Genomic DNA, 23,334 nt, shown 5'->3' on the forward strand with positions numbered 1-23,334 from the left:
GTAGATATGAGGGACAGATGAGATGTTGGTGACAGGAAATGAGACAGATGTGGGTTTTGATTTTGCATGTTTTCTTGATGGGGTATTGTTTTAAAGTGGACCTATCATGCTATATTTGAAAAATATATGGTAGGGCCATACAAAACATGTCTGTGAAGTTATTTTTTCAAAATACCAAACAGATCACCCATTGTAGCCATGCCTCATATTGCTCAAATCCCTCTTTTGCAGCCCTGTTAGAGAAACGCAGATGTTGGGTCTTTAGCTTGAAAAAAATAAATAAGAGGAGGCGGAGCAAATGCCTGATTAGAATTCTACCGGAGATAAAGTTACATTTGGTTGTGATAAAACGCCATCCTGTTTAAACCACGTCAAGGATTATTTCTGAAATAGTATGGAGCTCAAATGCTTTTTCTTTTGCAGGTTTATCACAAGGTGAGTTCTTTTTTTATTTCCTGCTTTTTACAGGTTAGCTCTGAGTGTTAGCGAGGCTTGCTAATGTAAACAAAGACGAGATTAAGTCCAAAACACGTCAGGCATTGTTTCTGATAGCAACTTTCTGTGGGTCCGCTGCCGATTTGACGTCAGTTCGGATGTAAATCTGTATCCGCTCGTTGTACACCCGTTTTTAAAAGATTTGGGTACGGAGGAAAAGAGAGAGGGTTTTATTTTCTGGCTCTGCGTGAGTTCCCCGACGCACCGGGGACACATGTTTATGTATAAAAGACATCACAAAGTGCATTTTGCATGATAGGTCTCCTTTAAGTTAATGAGTTAAAAAAGATCTCGTAAGAAGAGTGGTAAACACACGATGCTCTTAGCACAAGTCATCTTAATTTGACCATGACTGGATTTTTTATTTGGCCTTTTTCTGACCCATACCCGAGTAAAAGGTTACTCTCAGCTCAATTTACAGAATCACATTTAAAGATTGAAAATCAACACGTTTTGCTTTCCATTACTGATAGATACATAGATCAGCAAACCAAATGTAATCATTTGTAATGTATTTTGAAGCTTTTAATTAGTTAAGATTGTAAGTTTTTGCATCAATTATAAAGAAAGTAAGTTTTTAATGTTCAAGAATGTTACCTTTCTTTATCAAACTTAACATTTCCTCAGGAATCTTTATGCATACACCTAAGACTTACAGTATGTGGTAGCAGGAAAATCCAGATCCAGGCTTTGACTTAGGCAGACGAGTGGCAGTGTTATCAAATCTTTGCCAAGGGTAATCTGTGTAAGGGTTCACTTTATTCTCTCTTCCTCTGTAAATCCAGCCAGTCTACTCCCACTCACAAAGAAAAAACACACACATGCGCACATACAGCAGTAGGAGAAAGAGTCTGCTGTCACACTGCTTCTGTAGCTCGTGGCTACAACCTGCACTCCACATGAACTCTGGGAATGCAGTTCGATCTGAATGGAAAAGACAGACACACACACAAAGAGAAAGATGCTCTAAATAATTTCAGTTATGTTCTTCACTCATCTCGACACCATGTAAATGTAATCTGTTGTGACAATAAATGCATTACCAAAACAAAAAAAGTAGCTTCTTGAGTCTGTCCTTTTAATTCTCGGGTCAGTGGAGCTCTATGTAAAAGCTATTCATCACTTAGTGACATCAGCAGAGCCTTATTAATATACGCAATCTGATTATATTCTGACCGTGGCAGGTTGTTCGTTAAGGCACACAAAGACACTATAAAAATGACATTGTGGTAATGAGAAGTATTAATGGCTCTAGAAGGCGTTCAAGGCGACTTTTCACATGTTCTTTGTAATTTGGCAGATCAACAAAATTGTGGGTATGCTTGTGTTAGATTTGAATGCTAGTGACTTTGGATAAGAAAGCATTTGGCACAAAAGTTAATTCTTAATACTTTTTTATATTTCTGTTTCTGAGTTCAAAACAGAGGCCGGGATTTGACCATAGCATCCTTGGAGAGACCCCCACTGGAGCGGGACAGGGGGACGCTCTGGGCAGGGTCCCTCCACTTGTTGTAGTTGGGATGAGCTGGAAAGAAGCTGGGGAAGTGAATGGTGGGCAGGACGAGCACCACAGGCTTCAGCGGCTCCTGGGGGGGTCTGCGGGTACGGACCGCTGGGGTCGGAGGAGGGGGGGCGGGGGGAGATGCAGAATGCCTCCTGGGGGAAGAAGTTGGGATGTCCAATATTGGGGAGAGGCTTCTCTTGGGTGTGATGTTTCCTGGTTTGGTGGAAGAGAAGGAGCTGGACCCGGTGTTCTTTGAGACCTGCACGTGCATTGCTTTGGCTTTTCCTGAAGGACAAAACAAATGAGAATTTTTTTTGTAAATGAGCACATTCTTGGACCAAATTCCCTGTTCCACTTCTTTATTTAATTAAAAGGCCTATCAGTATTTTGCTGCGAATTGGAATACGATTGATACCACTCTCATAATGATATAAACATGTAGCTAAAAGTAGCTCTATGTTTCTGTTTCATAATACAACTGACTTAAAGTGGACCTTTCATGCTATATTTGAAGCATATATTGTAGGGCCATACCTATATAAAACATGTCTGTGAAGTTTTTTTTTCAAAATACCAAAATGCTCTGTTCCAGCCCTGTCTTCACAAGGGCTGATTCTGTGGCAAATGAGCTGCAGCTGACCACGCCCCCCTGCAAAGGAGGGGGGCGAGGCACGAGCGTCATGTTACCATGCTGTTACCATGCTGTTACCATGCCACGCAACCTCTCACTCCCCTGATTGGTGGAGAGTTGCCCATATAGGCGGAGCTCCTTGTTTCTGACATCAGAACAATTTCAAATCTGGATCAGTCTGTATCAGATCCGTTGTAGCCCCGTTTTTAGAGATTTGGGTATGGAGGAAAAGAGAGAGGGTTGTTTTTTCTGACACTTGGTGAGTTCCCTGACACATCGGGGACACATATTCATGTATAAAAGACGTACAAAAGTGCATTTTGCATGATAGGTCCCCTTTAATATATGCAGTAACCTCGCTTACCTTGCAGTGACGGCCGCCTGTTAGTAAACCCCTGTCCACACAAACTAGTGCTGTTGCTGCCCTTGGTCTCCTGGTTCTTTACAGCAGAGAACTGGGGCTGAGAGATGGGAACATGGCTTGTTTTTTTCATCCTGTTGGTGTGTCTGTGATGTTCTTTTTTGGTGCCGATCCTTTCCAGTATGCCTTTAGCATTTGCTCTGACAAGCACATCACGTGGGGCCTCTTTGACCACTGGCTCAGGCTGTTGGAAAGTAAAAGAAAAAAGCAATGTTTTTTATTTTTATTTTGACGTGACCTAATCTTTTTAAGGCTCAAAACGTATTAATGAATTTGTTTACTAAAGCATATACAGCAATAAGACCTCACTAACCAAAACCTCAAATGTCATTAACATTGTTCTTCTAATAAGACATATGGTGGCATCACAAGAGAACTGTATGCTGACACAAGGATTTATCTGCCCTAAAAAGTACCTTTATCATTTATTCAAATAGTTTAGGCACTAAGGAGAAATATGCATCAATAATTAATGGTTATACTAAAAATAAATGTGTTTACCTTGCGGAACACATTTGAATAAATGTTATTGCTGCTGCACAACACATGTTATATTGTTATTAAAGGAGGAGAGCAGAACCACCGTGTCCTTGCTGCTGGCTGCAGGGTCACCTGCTGTCTCAGCAGACCACACAGCAGCTCCTCCTGCTCTCCTCAATGCCTGAATTATTCACAAGCGCAGTGTACACTACGGAGACATGCAGCCTGTGTGGGTTTATGTGTGTATCTTGTTTTTAAGTGCTTGCTCCTAATTTAATTGAATGCATATATATGTTTGTGTTAGCTGTACTTTTATGTACACAGGCAGATGTGCATGCTGTTAGGTGTACCAGTGCATTTTGCAGAATATGGATATAGTTATTTGTGTTGATACACTCTGTGCACACAGGTAAACAGGCTTCAGAAGCTCCGCTGTATTGCAGTTTTTGGGTGGACGCCCTGAACTTCATTGAAGCTAACTCATACAGACAGGGGGCGCTGAATTATTCAACAGACACTCTCCCTCGCCTCCCTTTCTTCCCCCTTACCCCTGTAGATTGCACTTCCTCCCCATCTCCACTAACCAACTATGCCATACTTTGTAAATCTCTCATTTCCTTCTAGACTTTGCCAAGCTTAGCTGCCACAGTGTAGCCTGAAGAAATCTGGAGGGCACTCAGAGAGCGCAGATCACTGCCATGCCGTATATTGCAATGTTAATGAAAGTAAAAGATAGGTTGAGTTTTCGCCCCCATGTTTCAGTTCTGCTCCTTCCTTGGCCCATGCTACACCCTTTCACTAAGTTTCATGAATAACAGTCCAGTCTCTGTGGATGTAACAAATCAAAATGAAAGTGTTGGGTTCTGAATCCTTTATTAATTTGGTTCAAATTCATAATTCAGAGTTTGGGGACGAGAGTCTACTTGTAATGTGCTTTCTCTGGAAATCAGGCCAGAAACACATTCATTTGACTCTTCATAATTTCCAGCTGTTTCTGTTAGGAGAGCTCATAAATTATGTTACTGTGTGCCACTATGACAGTCGATGTTAGCCAGACAGCATTCAAACACTTATATAATTGCCATTTTTATGGCGCTTTTTAGAGTGCCACAATAACTTTTGATTAGCTGAGTTTATAGTAGGTAGGGAGAAAAAATATCCAGTTTGAGGCGCCATTACAGCAGTTTGATTATCTTTTCATTCCTGTCTGCGGAGGTATAAAACATGATGAATGGCCCGAAAGCAGCAGACACACAGTGCGAGAGCGCTCCGTCACACCCAGTGGGAGTGAGATGGCTTAATAACCCTGCGCAGGAATCATAAGCATAAGAGCAGATTAAATATTGAGACGGAGCATGTCGTAAACGTGGCTGTTTTGTTGATTATGAGGATGTGGGGAAGCCCGGACAAACAGACTTGTCTCATATCACAAACAGAAAAGAGAGGAGGAGAGAGGGTTAACCAGAGGTGTTAAAAGGGAAAAGAGATCGAGTTTGGCTCAAATAAGAAAACTGCGAGAGAGACTTGTGACATGACAAAACAATAAAGCCGGAGACAGAGTGCTTTCCAATTAAATATGTTCATAAAAGAGTCACAAAATGTTCCTTTTAGAAACAGACATTGCTACAATAAAATCAAACCCGTTAAAGACACTTCTATTGCGTCTCATTTCTGAGTTTCATTCATGAACACATTCATTCAAACAAAAAAGTGGATTCTACTTGTTCTTCTTTTTTTGGTAAGACTGTTCTCTCTCTCTCTCTCTGCTCTAAAGCACACCTCACCCCCCTCACTCCTCTCCTCTCATCCTCATTCTATTGATTTCTAAAGCTTTTTTTCCTATTCATCTTTCTCTGTAGGTGGCAGATTACACCCGAAGAAGTCGCCTGCGTTTGAGACCCGACATTCTCCTTTTTATCCTAGCAGCTTTTTTCTTGTTCTTCACTTTTTTCTGGTTAGGGGTTTGACCAAGTACCTGTCACAGCCCGCTCCTTTTGACCTGATCTCAACTTCTGTGTTCTGGTTCCCAAATCGCCTTACCCTTTCTGCCCAAACAAAAAGACATCCTTATCTCTGTCTCCTGTTCGACAATACGTTTCCCAGTGGATAAAGAGTTTTTGATAGATAGCATGCAGTACATTGTAACTGCTTGATCATATTTCCCACTCTTGTCTCAGGGCTCACTTATCAAACCTCTGTCCCTCTGTCTCCGTTCTGTCCACACCTGTGTGTTTTATCAAATCAAATCAAGTTTTATTTATATAGCACATTTATAAACGATTTTTGGTCGAGCCAAAGTGCTGTTCATACAGTAGAGACACTTTACAGCTAATACAACAACACAGATTGTTCAGAATATCAGTATGAGAAAAACGACACCCTCTATCCTTTATGACAACCGCCGGGGGGATTTTCAGGACTCAAGTCAAGTGAAGGACGAGTTAGTTCTTCAGCAGACATAACGGATGAGTGAGTCAGTGAAAACACTTTCTCTGAAAAATATAGCAGTCAGCCAAATGACACACCAGAAAGGTCGGGCCCAGGGCTAATGTAAGACCAGGCGGCTTGCTGAGCTAAATGCTAATCAAGCTCAAATGTTCCCTGCTTGTCTCTCATAGCAGCAGTAGCTCTAGACCAATGGCGCTGTCCGTTGACTGAAGTTGCAGACTGATTTGTAATTGGCACTTCTTCTCTAAATCCCGCCCCTCTGTCAGTTTTGTCACCAATCTTTTTACACTTTGCTTTCAAAGTGACCCACATTGATGCAGTCTGAGGTCCACACACTATGATGCCTGCATCACTCCTCCTTTCTGATGGTTATATTATGGTCACTTAATCAAAGACTAAAATGCTGAATTGACCCTTGACATCTTGAGGTAGATAAGTCTAGTGTTGAGATAAATACGGCATGGCATATTGGGGATGCTGAGAACATCCTTTCTTTGTCAGTACCTCAGCCTTTCTCTGTGAGGTTTCTGTTAAAGATATGCTTACCTCTTTACTGAGAACAGCCAGAAAGCAGCCATTGCTCTGTTCTGAGGGCTCCAACATGAAGAAGGGCTCCGTTTCCTCTGTTTCCTCTGGGCCCACTGCATCGTCAGGAATATTGAACGGGGATGGAGAAAGCCTAGAGAAAAAACACATACAAAACTGGAAAATACACTGCGCAAAAACACACCCAGGTACAACTCAAAAACACGCCTGTTTGACATCCTCGCTCCTAAATGTTGGAATGAGCTCCTCGTTGATCAGGACAGCAGAAACTCTGCATATCCTCCGTAGCAAACTGAAAACGCATCTGTTTCAATTGTACCTTGGCAATTAAATTATTGAGAAAACAGGGGGGGGTAAAGCACCTTAAAAAGCTAATTTAGGCGGTGTGACTAATTCACCAGCACTTAGAATGGTATGACTTGCTTGAAGTGAATATATCTGCACTTTCCTAGTTCCTAGTTTGAATCTTTATGGTTTTTCCCCTTATTGTAAGTTGCTTTGGATAAAAGCTTCAGCCAAATGAAATGAAATGTAATGTCTTAAAGTAAATACACTATGTATTTCACATGCTTTGCTTTATACTGTATGGTGTGTTTGGTTATCTTAGCAAAGACAGATTGATCCATAACAATAATATTAATTGTGTTTTATTTATTCGGCGTTGGCTGAACACCAGGCCAGCTTTCAGTAGGAAAAGGAGTACGACTTGGTACAATCAGATCTACAGGAGTGGTAAAGTTCAACAAGTCGTAGGTTCTTTAAACCCCACACACAAAGAACGTCTTTGAAAAGGGAAGCTGTCTGAACAATGTTTTTCTCCTGCTTTTTCACAGCTTTTAGAGGCATAAAATAGCCCCTTTGATTATTTTTCCTCCCTCAGTTCCAGCATGAGATGAGCTGAAACTTTGACAGAAGCGTGTCTGGAGGGAAACAGACAAACAACCCAGCAGGCTGACAGACAGCGAGGCAAACACACACAGAAAGACAACGACAGGAACAGGAGCAGAGAGGGCACCGGGGGGGGTACTGAGGTACAGAGACTGGAGGCTGACCTGAAGTTTGCTTGTTTGGGTTCCCCCTCCTGCTCTGAGCGGGCCTTGGAGTGCTCCAGTGCTCTGCGCACTACCTCTTCATTCTCCTCTTGGTATGATGAACAGGTTGAGTACACCACTGACAAAACCCTCGGAACTACACGAAACATAAGCATGACATCAACATTTGGCATGTATTATGCAGATAATTCTTTAAATGATCTGTGTTTTGCACTTTGAATCTGGAGATATGTGACAAATAAAACCAATACAGCGAAATAAAGATGCTTGATTGACATTATAACAACATCCTACTTATAATATGTCCAATAGAAGCAGAAAAACCAACACATATTCAGGCAAAAAGCATTTTCCTCTCTTATGAATGACAATTAAATGGGATTATTCCAGCTGAGCCATCCTGCTCATCAAGCGCCCTTTGAAGGAATGACAATTAATTCCTCATTACACTATGTGTATACGTGGCTCATTTTTTCCAACTGCTGCTGGCTTGTAGATTTGTAGAGCTATTGGTAATAATTAGATTTATTTTTTATGCTCACTAATTATAGCCAGAGAGAAACAATTAGCGCCAAGCTGATAAGAAATAAAACCTGCTCAGATGCGGCAAATCAGTACCAAACAAAATGTGAAATATCACTTCTAAGGAAACAGAACTCAGTCATAAAGACGAGACGACTGAGGGAGAAACATTTGACTTTTCAGACGTCCCGAAAACACACCCCTAAAAGGCTTTAGAGGTGTGTTAAAAGCGTGTGTGAGCGTCTGTCTGTGCGTGTGCTTATCTGGAGTCGGTGAAACGAGACCATCGACTCAACCAAGCCAAAGCACTCGATACACACCCATCATTAATTAACACTCCTATTAGAAAGTATCTACACGCGCAAAAACATAGAAGAGGGCTGATCGATGGCAGTGTGATTAGAGGAGCTGGTTTTCATAGCCCCTAACAGACAGACTCCAACTGCTCGTTAAACATGACCAACACGGAGAGAGGAGCGCTGAATACAAGATGGACTGCAGCTAATGAGGGAACATCATGAACGCAGCTACATGCTTTAGAATACCATAAAATGCAGCATATCAAATAACGAAGAGAAAAAGACTTGACTGTGACACCTGCATAGAATCGGCATTATGTTACTTAGCAATAGAGCGGTGCAGGGATGACGTATTTGTGTAGGACGACCCGGAAGTAAGCTGCGCATGGGAATTCCCTCGACAAAAAAAGCAATGGGATTTCTCCATAGGATTTTGGAATATTGTAAAAAATAAGATTAGTGGAAAACGAACCTGTTTGATGAATACACGTTTTGTTCAGCTGGATAATCTCCACATGTCTGCCCTACTTTTATCATCTTCGAATCATAAATCTAATCGCCAGAAGCAAAATGCTAACGTTATGCTATCAACGAACTACAGCAGAGTCGCACGACTTCAACGTTACGCCAACTTAAGATTGATATTCAAAAATACAGATTCAAAATGTTACAAGTTGAAGCGTTTGTTTTAACAGTTTGCAAGAGCGCAGGTACTTGCTTTCAAGCAGAACAGGGAAAACAAACTTAGCGGGAGTGTTTACGTGTTCTGCGTAATGACGTACAACGGCCTCGACAACTTCTGTAGTCCTATTCAGCCACATGGTAACAACCATCGTTTTTCAGACACGTAAACTCTTCAAAAATCACCAGTGGGGTCACTGCTGATGTATTTAATGTCGTAGAACAAAATGTGACCCGTCTCTTCAATTTGTGTCAACCACAGACCTTATTTCCAGCTATTTTCCAAAAACTAGTTCAAATAACCCGTTGACTCTGAGACAAGGGAACCGGAAGTGGTCAAATGCTAACTCACTTCCGGGTTTTAGGACTCGTTCCTGCACCACTCTAAAGAGGTCCGTCTATCATATACTGTTCTATAGAATGTTTTTAATACTAGGCATAATAACTTATCAGTGGTTTAAAATCAGCGAGGGATGCTGCAGGAGATTGTTGCTGACTGGCACAGAGCAACATTCCTAATTAAGACTCAGACGACCTCCCAGGGATCCCACAGGCTTCAGTCTAATGGCGTACCAGATTAGATCATTAGGAAGGATAAGCTCCATTGTGTCAGGTAGGTGTGAGAGGCCTGAGCTCACATGTGTGCATGTCAACATCAGAGCAGGTGTTTCGACACTCACACTTCAAGGCATGATCAATATCCTTCCTCTGCTGGGCCACCAGAGCTTGCAGTCTGCTCGGGGCGATCGAGCCCTGAGATAAGTCCTGCAGCAGCTCTGTGTCTGAGGAAGAGCAGAATCTCTGTTTTATTAGCATGGAGTTTGGTGAGCATTAGAACGGGTCATTTTTGCGAAACTATAATATATTGATATCCATATATGTAGATGAAAGGGATGCTTTGAAAGGTTCGCTAAAAGGTTCAGTTTGCAGACTGAAAGCTTTGTGTGTGGATGGTCAACAAGTATTTTCAAAACTGGATTAAACATAACTATAAAACGCACAAATAAAAGTTTGAAAAAAGTAGAAATTCATCTTCTGATTAAATTATTGATACATTAATGTTAATGCTTATCAATAAATGCGGCTGCACTAAACTTTAACATACTGTAACTTTAAACTGCTTTTGCATTACTTATTTACTACTTTGAGATAGATCTTTTTAAGTGTGTTGGAGTAGTTTAACAGCTTAATTGGGTTTAATTTGCATAACTTGCATTCAATATTAATTGGTGTGTTTATTTTTTTGAAGTATTAACTGTTGTGAGTGCAATGAACACAGCATCTTATACAACTGTTTGTGCCTCAGTTCTATTTCAGCCATGCACACCAGGGTATTATGTACACTAAATGACTACATGTATTTCTGAAATGTGCACAGATCACTATGTACCTCCATTCTCTTGCAGTATGAAGTCCACCGGGTTGCTGACTGCAGACACAGAGCACTTTGGGGTCAGCAGGATGACGCGCACCTTCTGCAGTCGCTTGTCATCGTTGTCCAAAGACTGGAAGACCTCTGGAATCAGCTTCACATCTGAGCAGAATGTGCATAGGGTTTACTGATAACCCACATAATAAACAACAAAAAAAACATTTTCTCAATGCTTAAAGTCTATTTACAGTGTCTATATTTCTTCATAGTAAAATACCGTGCCTGAAGGCATCTTTTGCAACTATTGCATTGTCAGCTGTGTAATACGCGCTTTATTGTTTCTCTAATGACTACAGTCGCTGAGATGCAGCAACCATCCGCATATTATATTTACATTCAGCTCAGGATATCAAGCATAGATTGGTTTTAGAGTATGCTTGTGAGCATGCTTGTGAGCATTTGAAACTAACAATGATTTAACCAAGACTCTCCGTCTAAATACCCCAAATATTTGATGTATTCAGCTTGACAAAATGTTATCAAATATAATCATTTCACTCAACCAAAGTGCTAAAAAAAAATTCATTGTCTCTTTCATTGACGTAAAGGACAGAATAAAGATAAAGGGCTTCAGATATACTGTAAGTAGATATCTCTTAAACAAAGACACAAACAGATGCTGCATTCATGGACACATGTTTTCCGTACTCCTGCAGCCCATGGCGGTGACGGCCTGCTGCAGCTCCTCCCTCTGAGCGTCTGTACGGTCACTGACACAAACGTAGACTGTGGGCTGGTTCCTGCCAACTCCTTTACGTTTCTCCGCAACTAGGCAGGCAGTGTGGGAGACGGTGAGAACGGAGAAACATCCCAACATAAGAACATCTCCTTCTTCTGGCAGCAGGGAGCACACGGCCTGTGGGCCCAGGCTGCAGGACTTATCCTACAGACACAATGAATGGGTGAAAGCATTAGAGACCGTCAGCATAATATGTCTACATTCAGGTTTTCTGCACAGCTGCAGCAACACTCTTCAAAAGGAGACACAGATTAAGATAGGAGATAGGAGAGGTGCTCTGTATGAAAGTTGAAAATGGAATTGAGGTGGGAATAGATGAGAGAGGTGAGGGAGCGTGGAACAGCTGTTGCAACGCAGGTACGGAGGGGAAGAATACAGAGAAATGCTGAGAGTAATCGATCAGTCAGATTACAACAAAGATGTCCTTCAAACAGTGGGGTCCCTTCTGGAAATAGTATTGAATGATTCCCTGTGGGACCACCGGGCTGGCTTGAGTTTCATCAGTTAATATCCTTATGGTTGGTCTGTGAAGAAAGACAATCCAGGGTGGAGAAGAACAAGGATATTTGAACAGAGAGAAACTAGAGGAGAGAAAATCAAATAGAGAGGGAGAGGTTATTCATTAGGCAGGGGTGTGGAATATTTGTATGATTTAATTGTGTTGTGGTGCTGTGCTGTGCGCGGCTTAAAGTTTGCATGCAAGCTTGACTTTAATGGAGTAGAAAATAAATGATGATACCGCTCTCCCCCTCCCGGACTGGAGGATTCTTTATGAATCAAAGTGAGGAATGGCCCGATGAGAGGAAGTGATGTGAAATATTTGTATCTGAGAAAACAAATCTTAGTTGGCATAAGGGATCATTGTTATAATCAATTTGAGCAAGTCCATTACCAAAGTAGAATCACAATATCACAAGAGATTGATGGTGCTGAACAGATTCCCACAGCCATATACAATCTGTAGAGAGGGGGGGAGCTCTTTGTCAGATGCCTCCTCTCTGTGAAGCTTGTACCTGGATGATGAGTTTGTGGTTGCTAAGCAGCTTGGTGGTGTACAGCTGAGCTTTGAGCTGAGCAGGGAACACCAGTATGTCCCCACAGTGGGGATCCTGGCAGAAGGTCTCGCCCTCCAGCTGACCGATCGATTTCACCTGTGAGAATCCCGCACTCTTCAGCACACTTTGGACCTCATCAAGGCTGTGAGGAGAGGACAGAGGAGAGGAGATTAGTGGAAGCCCAAGAGAAGGAAGGAGGGAAGAAGGTGAGAGGTGGAAGAGGGAGGAAGACTGACATTATGGATAATAATAGAGTGTAGAATTGCTGTGTGGCCTTTTAAAAGACTTTAGCAGTAAAATGTGTTGTAAAAGCCATTAAGATACACACATGCGCACACACACACACACACACACACACACACACACACACACACACACACACACCAGTAGTCCCAACAGGTGACCTTTACAGTCCTACAGCTGGCTGAGGGTTGTTGCTGATTGAATCTGTCCACAGCAGCAGGATTTACACCTAACTGAATCCGCCTGTCGGGGCGCCTGAGAGAACACACACTGGACCACACACACAGACACACACACACGCTCACACACACTGTCCAGTGGTTTAATTGGATGTCAGCTGGGCACCTAGCCCATAAAACATTGGGCAGCACACCAACTTAAAGGTCTCCGAGTAGATGCAGGTGTGTGTGTGTACATGTTAACACACACTCTTTATATGCTTACAGTGCATTCCTGGGTTTATGTACAGGTGTGCATGTACAGTACAGGTGTGTGTTATCTGCTCTGGTGAGGTGTGTGTGTTTGAGTGTGCTCAGCTTACCTGCTCTCCAGTGTGTTGACCCATGCGTAAAGTGGAAGGCTGCTTGATCTCTCCTGCTTGGTCTTCAAACTCTCCGGCAGGATACACTCGATGGACAGGAGATCATGTTTGATCCTGCAGCGCGCCAGCGAGGCTGCCAGCTTGGTTTTAAACCTGCGTCCAACACACACTCCCTTTAGTAAATCCACTCCAAGTTTGGGTGCTTTATTCCCTGTGTCGTTTTTCACATCTTACCTAAGGAGGTACTTCTCCACATCTCTGACTTCCTGTTCAATCTCGCCGTCCCGTTGGCGTTCCCTTGGGAGAAACTTTCTGTCCTGGAAGTCGTAGAGCATGACGGCAGCAAGGCACATCTGATCATCTGGCTAGAGCACGAGAAGAAATAAAGTATGGTTAAATGCTGACCTCTGTTTTAACAAGAGAGCAGAGAAACAGCTTGAATGAGTCGAGAAGCTGCATAATATAACAAATCAGATTTTTCTCAAGATAACTGAGACACAATAATTTAATAAGTGGATGGTCAAAGATCAGTTGCAGATAAGGTACAAGAACATCAAAATGTGCATAAATCCAACACAGCTTGACATCGGTTAATAGTGTAATTAGTTTGTGGTTACCTAATGAGGTGCACAGTGCAGTGATTCTCATTATTTGTATTCATTTGGAGACGTATATATCCACACACATAGTCAGTATAACACTGTAGCTTAGAGATGTCCTGCCATGACCCCACTGCTGCCACTTAATTAAACATAGGTGGAAGCTAAGTAATGTCTCTCCATCTCCTCCTCTGCAATTATCTCAATCCATTCAGCGCTCTCCCCTGTCTCTCTCTCTCTCTCTCTCTCTCTCTCTCCCCGTGTCTATGTCCCTCTCTCTCACTCCACCTTTCTGTCCCTAAGGGTGGGAGGGCACCAGCCACATTAGTGGCAGATGGTGTTCCGCAGCAGCAACAGCTTGAAACATTCTCACTAGCGGGCTAATGGGCCGAGAACAGGAACGCTACAAGGGTTTCTGCTGCAGCGAAGGAATTAGTCAACGCTTATTATTCATTCCAGAGGCTTTCAATTTCATTTTTGGGGAAAGGTCGTTTCCAGAGACGGAGTTGTGGTGCTCCACTTTTCCTTTCTCTACCTCATCCCCTCTGCCTTAAGTTCCACTTGTCCTTTACCAAGGTTAAACCCATGGGTGTGGGGACCTTCCCAGTCATTAAGTTTCCTGGCAACAGCACCCCGTGGAAAACAGGTCTCCAGTAAACATGCCTGCTGTGCTGAGTGCCTCCTATGAAATAAGAAATTAAGATGGCCTCACTTTATTTAGACTTATTTTCAATTGAATGAAATGACCATGGCATGGATTTGAAAACAAAGTTAGTGCTAAAGCTAAAGTGCTTAATAATAGATGGTAAAATTGCCCAGAAGAATGTAGACATAGTTAAAATCTAATATAGCCTTTTTACATAATGTTGCTTACGGCTATTTCATGTGAAAAGTACCAGTGTACCTAATAGGTTTGCCTCACATCTACAATGTCACTCATTTCCGTCCTCCAAAGGATTAAGGCTTCATTTGCTCATTCCATTCTGATCAAAGGCGCCTCAGGCTCTCTCAGCATGCAGGTCTATCTATAACTTCATTTTTCATTCTTTTCTTTTTTTTCTTAATATCCTCATGTACCCCCCCCCCCCTTTCTTTTCTCCAGCATGCCCATTCCCCGTCACCCACGTCTTTCTGCTCTCTCGATCAAGGTTGAACTTTACAGATGCCAGCAGTGTAAAAGGAGGTAAGAGTGAGCGCTAAAGTCTGTCTCATTGTGTCTGGGCTTTATTGTCTCACCAGAGGGATGCAGAGTAACGACCTGCCACCAACACATAGGGAGACCCATTCATTTCACACGGGGCCATATTTCACAAGGCTACAGTGTGAGTGTGTGTGGGAGGGGGCAGGTTGCTTTGCAAAGTAATGCTTGTGTGTATGTTTCCTCTGAAGTAGATATTGGCTGTCTACAGTCTGTACACTCCATGACAGATCGCTTTTCTGTTAACACATTCAGCACCTTTTGGGTTCATGACTCTTCTCTCCATGTATCCGCTACGTGCACACAAACTAGGCCTGTGCATGTTTTATCACCATCCAGACAGTCTGAGAAGCAGCCAAAGCAGCCCTCCTCTTTTCACAGCTTCTTTTTATGTGGAGTGAAAGTAAAGTAGGGCAAAAGTACATGCCAATCTCCTCCAGAGGATGCTTTTTCATTTAAGAAGCAGAACGTTCATCTCCTGCCTAACAGCCGCAGGTACGGGGCTGTGCCGGGATTCTTTTTGTACGGCTACGCAGCACAGACTTCGAATCGCGAATAACATTCAGCACACTCAGAAGCAACATCATCCAAACACAGTGCCCCTGCTACTGCATTCTGATTTCATCCCTTATTAATGGGGAGTTTTGCTTGTCAAAGGTAATAAAGACAAGGCCAGGAATATTCTGCCTCAAAGTACCTTTTAGATGTGTTACTCCAAAGGGAGCAATTGTCATTGATTAGGGAAGGGAATATGAAAGACACGAGGTGCTTTGTGAGTGGATGAAAGGAGAGTATCAGTGCAATACGTCAATATTACTGCTACTGATTAGAGGTCTAGAGAAAAGAACAAAGGGTATGTGGAGTATAACAGCGGGTCATGAATATTGGAGAGCACTGAGTAAAGCACTGTCAAAGGATTGTGAGCAAAAGGGTTCAGAAAAACAGCTTGAGGTAAACAACGCTGCAAACAAAGTCTCTAGCTATTCTCAGAATCAAAAGGATGTAGAAATGAAACACATAAATACACCAATGGATTAAACATTACTTCCCTTAAAGTATTGCTGTATTAAAAATACATTGCTCCAAATGTACTGACTTACCATTGGCTGAGTGAGGTAAAAGCAGCTGTCAATCATGATGTCCTCCAGCAGCTCTTGATCTGTGCAGAAATGTTAAGTGATATAGAAGTGATTAGGCAGCTTGGAAATGCGATGATAGGGATTTCCATTACTAATTATGTGTCTGAGTAATTACGATGCATATCTGGGCCATCTTTTATATCAATGTCTAATTATCCTGAAATAAGGCAGAAGAAATAAGTACTATCCATTACTGGTAATAGGCTACAGAGGACAAATCTATATCTAATGATGTGAACGTGTCTAGAAAAAATTGAGAAAACAGATTGGAACCAAGAGCAAGAGAGGCTCCTAGAGGCACCCCACATTTCATCTAAACGGATGATTTAATTAGATGGGGGGTTTAATTTGCCGTGATTAAACGCTTATTTGACGCTTAATTAGAGTTATTCTTCATTTTCATTCGTCTCATTTCTTTCATTTATTTTGTCTGTGGTGGGGTGTGTGTCTGTGGTGGGCTGTGGGTAATTGAGGTGCTTGTGACAATAAAGATATCTGAAGTAATACACAAGTCAAACATAACAGGCAAACATTTATGTTATACCCAACTATATCGTGCCTATGTTTGTATGACTTGTTATCTTCTTTATTTTATTCGACATGTTACATACAAATGATGAAGTGGTGACTTGATTGACAAACATGACTGTCTTATCATCCATTTTTATATTATAAACAAACAGGACTTATTATAAAAACTTAAATTGGGTCCATCGTGTGTAGAATTTTTGGGACATTACCTTTTCGTCCTTACTAAACTATGTATCTTAATCTAATCTTCTGTGGCCTTCTGTATGAAATCGGGAAAGAACACTATACATTTTAGAGGTTTTGATCTGCCATTGGATCTGTATATGGCTGTCATATCATAAAGGCAGCATCCTTCTGTCTAGCCTACAGGATGCTTTTTCTCTGAAGTCACACACAGACTTATCCCTTCCAATCCCATCTGTGAACAGTAGGCTTCCCTTTAAAATATGAGGGAGATGGAGATCTGGCAACATTATCCAATTTACCACGTCAGGATTTAAAAACCGCTTCTTCCAAAGCCCCTCTGCAGGTACAGTGTTTGCTCATTACACACTGGAAATGGGCAAAAAGATAATTTCGCTAATGTGTTTCTAGTGAGGTTGAAATAAAGCCTTTTTGTTACTGCAGAGAGGTAAATAAAAGACGGTAATGAGGTGAATGTGTTTGAGTTAGTTGCAAGAACCCAGGGTTTCAACATCAGTATTCTGGTGCACTTTGTTTGTGCACCACACGCGTGGTTTCCTTCTTGGTTCATTCTTATTCCTGACAGACAAACCTCTTCCAATGCAAAAATGAGTGGAGCCCAGCCTGTACGCTGAGATACCATGGAAACCACAGACACTGCTGTTAACTTATCACAACATCTCAAATCATGCCAAACTGTACCCTGGGTCTCAGCCAAATGCATGCTGGGTAAAAGAGTGTGTAGGTCAGGACAAACACACACAAACGTTTGCATGTGTGGAATAGAGCTTATCTTTAAGTGAGGAAACAAATGCACCTCATCAGAAGTGGTATCAGTTTTAGCAGGTTCAGGTCAATGGGGTTTTCAATCGTGGCTATTACTGCAGAAGGCCTTTAAGATAAGACCAGAAGAGATACACACTCAGTGCACACAGAGAGGCTCAGACCCCTGAGAGAGCCCTGATGGCTGGGTCTGTAGAGGTCACACTCTTCCGCATGCTTTAAAGCACACACAGCAGTTTGAGTAAACACAGAAGTCCTAGCTTTAGAAGTTGATATAAAATAAAAACAAATTATAATTATTATAACAAGAAAAAGCTTGAATCCTAAACCAGCAAGAACCACTAGTTCAGCGTTGATGTTGTGTGGCTTCCAGGTATTCCACAATGAGCAGTGACTGATGTTGACTGCACTCAAACAAATCCTCAGTGAAAGAGCCTGACCTGAATGCAGACTCCACTTCTCCTGGCCAGGTTTCTGTCTCACCATGTTCCGCATCAGTGCACCAGATTGCACATTAATCTAACAAAGGACCTTACCGAAAAAAGGGTACGTGCCTTAAAGTCACCTTTGGACTAAATGGCAAATCTATCTAACATATTATGCACCTGCTTTTATTCTAAATGTGCTGTGCCAAACTGGTGTTAGCTGTTCTGACTGTGGTCAAGGACAAAAATGTCTTTCTGTCTCTCATGCTCTAAATCCAACACAAAGTGGTCCAAAGAATGTTTATAGTTGCACACAGACCATACAGCAGCCACTGTTATCTGACAAGGGCGTCTGGCAGCCCAGCTGGACAGTATGGACAATGAGGCAGACATACTCAGAGGAGTAGCCAGTGGAGAGAGGGAGGGAGGAGGAGGGGGGGCGCTCTCATGGCCAGCAACAAGGTCAACAACTTTTGCCAGTAAATGTTCACACAAAAATAACTTAACATAGCTTCATAACAACCGCACATCACCTCAGGCCCTGAGAACACAAGGGAAGACAAATCAACAGGAAATGAAACCTTGACAACAAAAACTGCCTCTCGGTCAGTGATCAAGCACAGTCACTCACAACGGGATTTTTGAAATAGGTCAAAGAAATACCAAAGCCCTGAAGATATAAAAAAGAGAACAAATGAAGTTATGGGAGACAGGGAAGAGAAGGCGAAACGACTTGACTGCTAATATTTCTCATTTGGCAGACTTCTGCTACGTCTGTCTACAAAATGCCACATCCAAGACACCAGGGAAAACATCTAACTTCCGCTCCATTGTTTAGTATTGAGTGGAAATTACAGCAACGGTCAAGCCTGTGTCCTCAGCCAGTGGTGTGGAGCTTACTGAGGGTCTTTTTTGTTTTAAGCAAATAAGAGTTATAATCGCAAGATCAATACCAGAGCTCATTGGCATTTTGCTCTGCTTGTTTTCGCTGCTCAAGCATTTCTTCCTCAGGTGAACAACTGACCTCAGCTCAATTTTGCATCAGTCATTCCAAGGCAGTGCACAAATGATGTGTCTTGTGTGTATGTGTGTGTATAATGTGTGTGACTGCCAGCATAGGTGTGTGTCACTGGCAAATCAATTTTTGCACCAGAAGTCAGGTTGCTCGTGGGAGGAGGAGGAGGAGGAGGAGGAGGAGGAGGAGGAGGAGGAGAGATTAACATTGGCTTCCAGGCTGTCATTTCATCAGCACCCAATTTCCCCACACAGCCAGCGCAAGTGAATCTTACATGTGCCCAAAATACTTATGTGATCATGCAATTCAACGATCTCTATAGTCTCTATGATCAAAATGAAAAGATGTTCCATTGATTTGCTGTGCGATAACAACAGTAGAAACATAAACTGATTTAACCTCATTCCAAGGAAGACTCCTACTTTGTTTTGTAAAGTGTTGTGTATGTAAAAAGCTTATAGGTAAAGATCAATACATGTAACCAGTGCTGGTATCTGCCTATCCTGTAAGCTATAACAATAACATGCGCATCTCTGAATCTGTTAAAGCTTGTTTCAGTACCCTATGGTGTCTGAAGCTTTAAAATGTACTAATTCTAGAAATGTCAGATGTGGGAGGGGGACCTATGATGAAGAACTGTATGAGATAGCACTGATAAGACAGGGAATATTTGTCTTTGAAATAAGCGCTGACGAAAAAGAGGATTCAATTCAACAAGAAATACAGCATATCGTAAATGTTCTAAACTCAAGCAGACAATTTAAATCTAAGTAGAGCCCGAGATAAAAATGTTGAACAAATTGTTGCTGCAGTAACAGAAAGTGCTTCTTCCTGGATAATGTATACAGACATAGGTATACGAACATAGTGATGTATGACAACAATGTCCTGGCAACAATGTCCTGGCAATATGATCTTGAAGTTCTCTCCCATTAGTTTATCCTGAGCAATCTAGTTGATTTGACCTTGTAATGAATGACCTACTGCTGAATAAATGATACGGCAGGTTACCGCAGCCTGGCCCAGCGATGATGGATATTTGAGGTGATCTGCATTAATTGTGGGATGTAAGCCTGAGGCTTTTCTAACTCCATCGGAAAGATAGTGGGAAGGAAAGAAAACATTTGTGGCCACAAGGGTGTTCCTGCTACCTGACCTCTCTATCCACTGAGAACGTATTAAATCGATTCCAGCCAGCTTCCTGCACTGACAGTCGGCTCAGCTCCTCTACCTTATCGCCATGGTGATTACACACCCCTGTGACTTCGGCCACCCAGACCCCACCCGAGTCCCAGATAACAGATTATTGTGCTGGATTGATTTGTAGACTCACTCTAAATTCCCCCTGGTCATTCAAGCGTTTTTTCTCTTCTACTTTTCCTTCATCAATCTATCTATATCCAATTCTACCTGTCAATGAATGTCCCCCGAGCTATTCATTCTGATGTGAAACGGCCCTTTGTTTGCCTGGAATCAAATAGGCTTTACTTGCAATTTCAATTATCAACCTGATGGGAATGCTTGTGTTCATTTTTTATCATAACTTAATTTATGTGTGTGTCCTAAGGTGGTAACTGTACAATCGTGGGGTTATCTTGTTTTGTTGTGAGTTCACCAAACCTTTACCTATCACCTATGTTGAAATGGAGAAAAGGTATTGAATCTTGAATCAACATAGATGTGGCTGAACATTCTTTGCTGATGTCCTCACTGCACAAGATTTCCAAAACACAATATAAGTGTATAAAGTGTGTAGGTATGTGTATGCTATGTTGACAGAGTAAAGAAAGATGGACGGTTAACAGGGGAAAACAGTAATGACAACAGTTTAAACATGCAACAAACTTCACTCTTCCAGTCATCTACAAACTCACATTTCAGTGTATTGAAGGCCAGCTCGTAGGCTGTGCGCTGCATCTCCTCATCTTTGACTTTGGGTAGGGAGAGTCCTCTTCCTTTGCCATAACTCACCAACCGTTGGGCAGGGGGCTTCTCCAGGTGGTGATTCTGGAAGATGAATGATGCAAGCAGGTAGACTCTGTCCGGAAAACCCAGCTGACCTTCGCTGGTGGTCTGGAGCTCGGGAGAATTACCTGGGATGTCACCTTCGGCTGGTTTATCTGGAGGTGTCAGGTCCTTGCTGTTTGAAATCTGGGAGCCAGCCTTTTGGTTCTTGCCCGTTGAAGAGCGATTGAGCCGCCCTCCAATATGTTTATTTCTCACCATCTTCTCCTATACTTTTTTTTCCCTTCCACCTGAAAATACACCAAGAAATCAAGAAAAATAGTCTACACTCAACGCTAACATTTATAACCTTGGTATACATTTTGATTGATCACATGTGGTGCAAAGTAACTAAATACATTTACTCAAGTATTGCACATAGGTACTTTTTTGACCTATTTGTACTATGTAAGTATTTACATACAGTGTTTACATACTTCTAATTGTACACAAATAACAACACATGATATGCTGATATGATATAATGCAATACTGTACTACTAATCAACATAATTTCTAAATGTGGTCGAAATTGACCGACTACAACACTAAAATGCTTTTGTATGAAAAACAGGATCCTATTATAACTATTATGATAAAATACTGGGAAAATATCCATTCTGCATAACGACTATTTTTTACTTTTGATACTTGAAGTATTTTTAGCTGATAATACTTGTGTCATTGTGCATAATTAGTATTAGTAGTAATTTAGTACATTTTGATGTTAATAAATGTGTACTTTAACTTAAGTACATTTTAAAATCACACCTTTCACTAATAGTGGAGTATTTTAAGACCATAGTATTTGTACTTTACCTTAGGGATATGAGTACTTCTTCAACACTGTTTATCATCAATAATAACAGTATATTTTTCAGTTATTTGCTTTGTTTATTTTAGCAAGGATGTCGTGTTGGTTAACAAGGTTGCATTACATTTTGACTATAAGTAAGGTAACTGTAAGTAAATGTTGTGACATGGGTTAGTTAGTTATCAAATATACACCTGGCTGAACTTTAAGGAACTAAATATAACTGTGGTTCTGCTAGCTAACTCGGAATGGTTAGTTAAATGTAGCTTAAGTAGCTAACTAACCACGGCATTGCATTGCATAGGTAACCAGGCGGACGATAGCAGTGCGACCAAGGCAATATTTCCGTGTCAATCCGTTTACCTTATGAGAAGAGGATCCTCTTTTCCCCCCAGTAGATATATTCCAGGTATCCTGGGCTCTTCATATTGAAGTATGAACCGTTAGTTCTACTGTTGGTCCTTCTGTTAACCTTGACTCAACGCAGAGTTTTAACTGCCAATAAATCCCCACTAGTTATAAATCAGATCCGTTAGGAGGCGATGGGCGTCTCCACCGATGTGACCGATCCCCACCGCTCCTATCTTTATTTTAATTTGTTTCTGGTAAAGTGTTTTAAGTCTTTAGGTAAAGAGCGTAGTGTTTCCACTTAAACCCAAAGTTTCTAAATGTCCGTAAACATTGTGGAAGACTTTGGATTAGCTTGTTTCCGTCACCATGGCAACAACATGTTAATTTTAAGGTCCTGTTCTTCACGGATCCAAAAATGAATCTCTTCAAAACACAGGATGTCCTCTTTGTCTATCTGTTTACAAACCATTGTGTCAAACCAGAGCTAAAGACAATAAATGGTGGACAGTAATAATACATCAAACTAAATCAGTTGCAGATGGCATAGCCTACAGCTGCTGTTTCAAAACACATGGACCATGAAGGAAATTGAGATGAAAATGAGATTATTGCTATGGTAGTTGGGTGTAAAGTTGGCCATGTAGGCATATCAATATTAATTGTGACACTTAAAGCCTATAATATACATTATAATGTTGTATTATCAATTGTATTATTTGTATTATTACATATTTTATATGGTATGATGTATTTTTCATATTGATAGCATTTAAGAACGAATTTGGTTCAGTGTAAAATGTTAAACTAGGTCTGCAATGTTGCTGTAGCTTAATTTATATTGCGTCAATGTAGTGAGACACATATTTCAATTGAAATCAGCCAGCATGGTTATAATTATAATTTTGAAGCGGGACTAAGTGTGCACACATACAGGCAAAATATCCAGGTGCAAGGCAAACAATGCACACTTAGCCTAAAAAAAATTGTTTTTCAGAATCTTTTTTTTAATTCATGATAATGTACTATAAGATATTCCTCAATCACCGATCAGACCTCCTTTGTGCCATACTATTATGCTTTGACCAGCACTACTTTGAATCTGTCCAGTCAAATGTCTTCAATATGACTCTCAATAACACTTGTATCACATCATTTTGTATATTGTATATGATGTTTCATTTGCTTGCAGTTTTGTATATTTTT

General features: G+C 41.4%; 1 protein-coding gene across 1 annotated transcript; it reads right to left on the minus strand.

Moving 5' to 3' along the window:
* Window positions 1-832: 832 nt before the first annotated feature.
* On the minus strand, window positions 833-22,459 carry LOC104951704 (putative methyltransferase NSUN7). The gene is made up of 13 exons (XM_010778433.1): window positions 22,144-22,459; window positions 20,837-21,217; window positions 15,987-16,045; window positions 13,324-13,454; window positions 13,090-13,242; window positions 12,264-12,447; window positions 11,160-11,394; window positions 10,470-10,613; window positions 9,760-9,861; window positions 7,578-7,713; window positions 6,526-6,658; window positions 2,995-3,235; window positions 833-2,284 (listed from the first exon to the last, which is right to left on the minus strand). Exons 2-13 carry the CDS (start codon window positions 21,186-21,188, stop codon window positions 1,911-1,913), a joined length of 2,244 nt encoding a protein of 747 aa, XP_010776735.1. The 5' UTR covers window positions 21,189-21,217; window positions 22,144-22,459; the 3' UTR covers window positions 833-1,910.
* Between the last annotated feature and the right edge of the window lie 875 nt (window positions 22,460-23,334).

Source organism: Notothenia coriiceps, unplaced genomic scaffold, assembly GCF_000735185.1.
Source record: "Notothenia coriiceps isolate Sejong01 unplaced genomic scaffold, NC01 NC01_scaffold00019001, whole genome shotgun sequence".
NCBI lineage: Eukaryota > Metazoa > Chordata > Actinopteri > Perciformes > Nototheniidae > Notothenia > Notothenia coriiceps.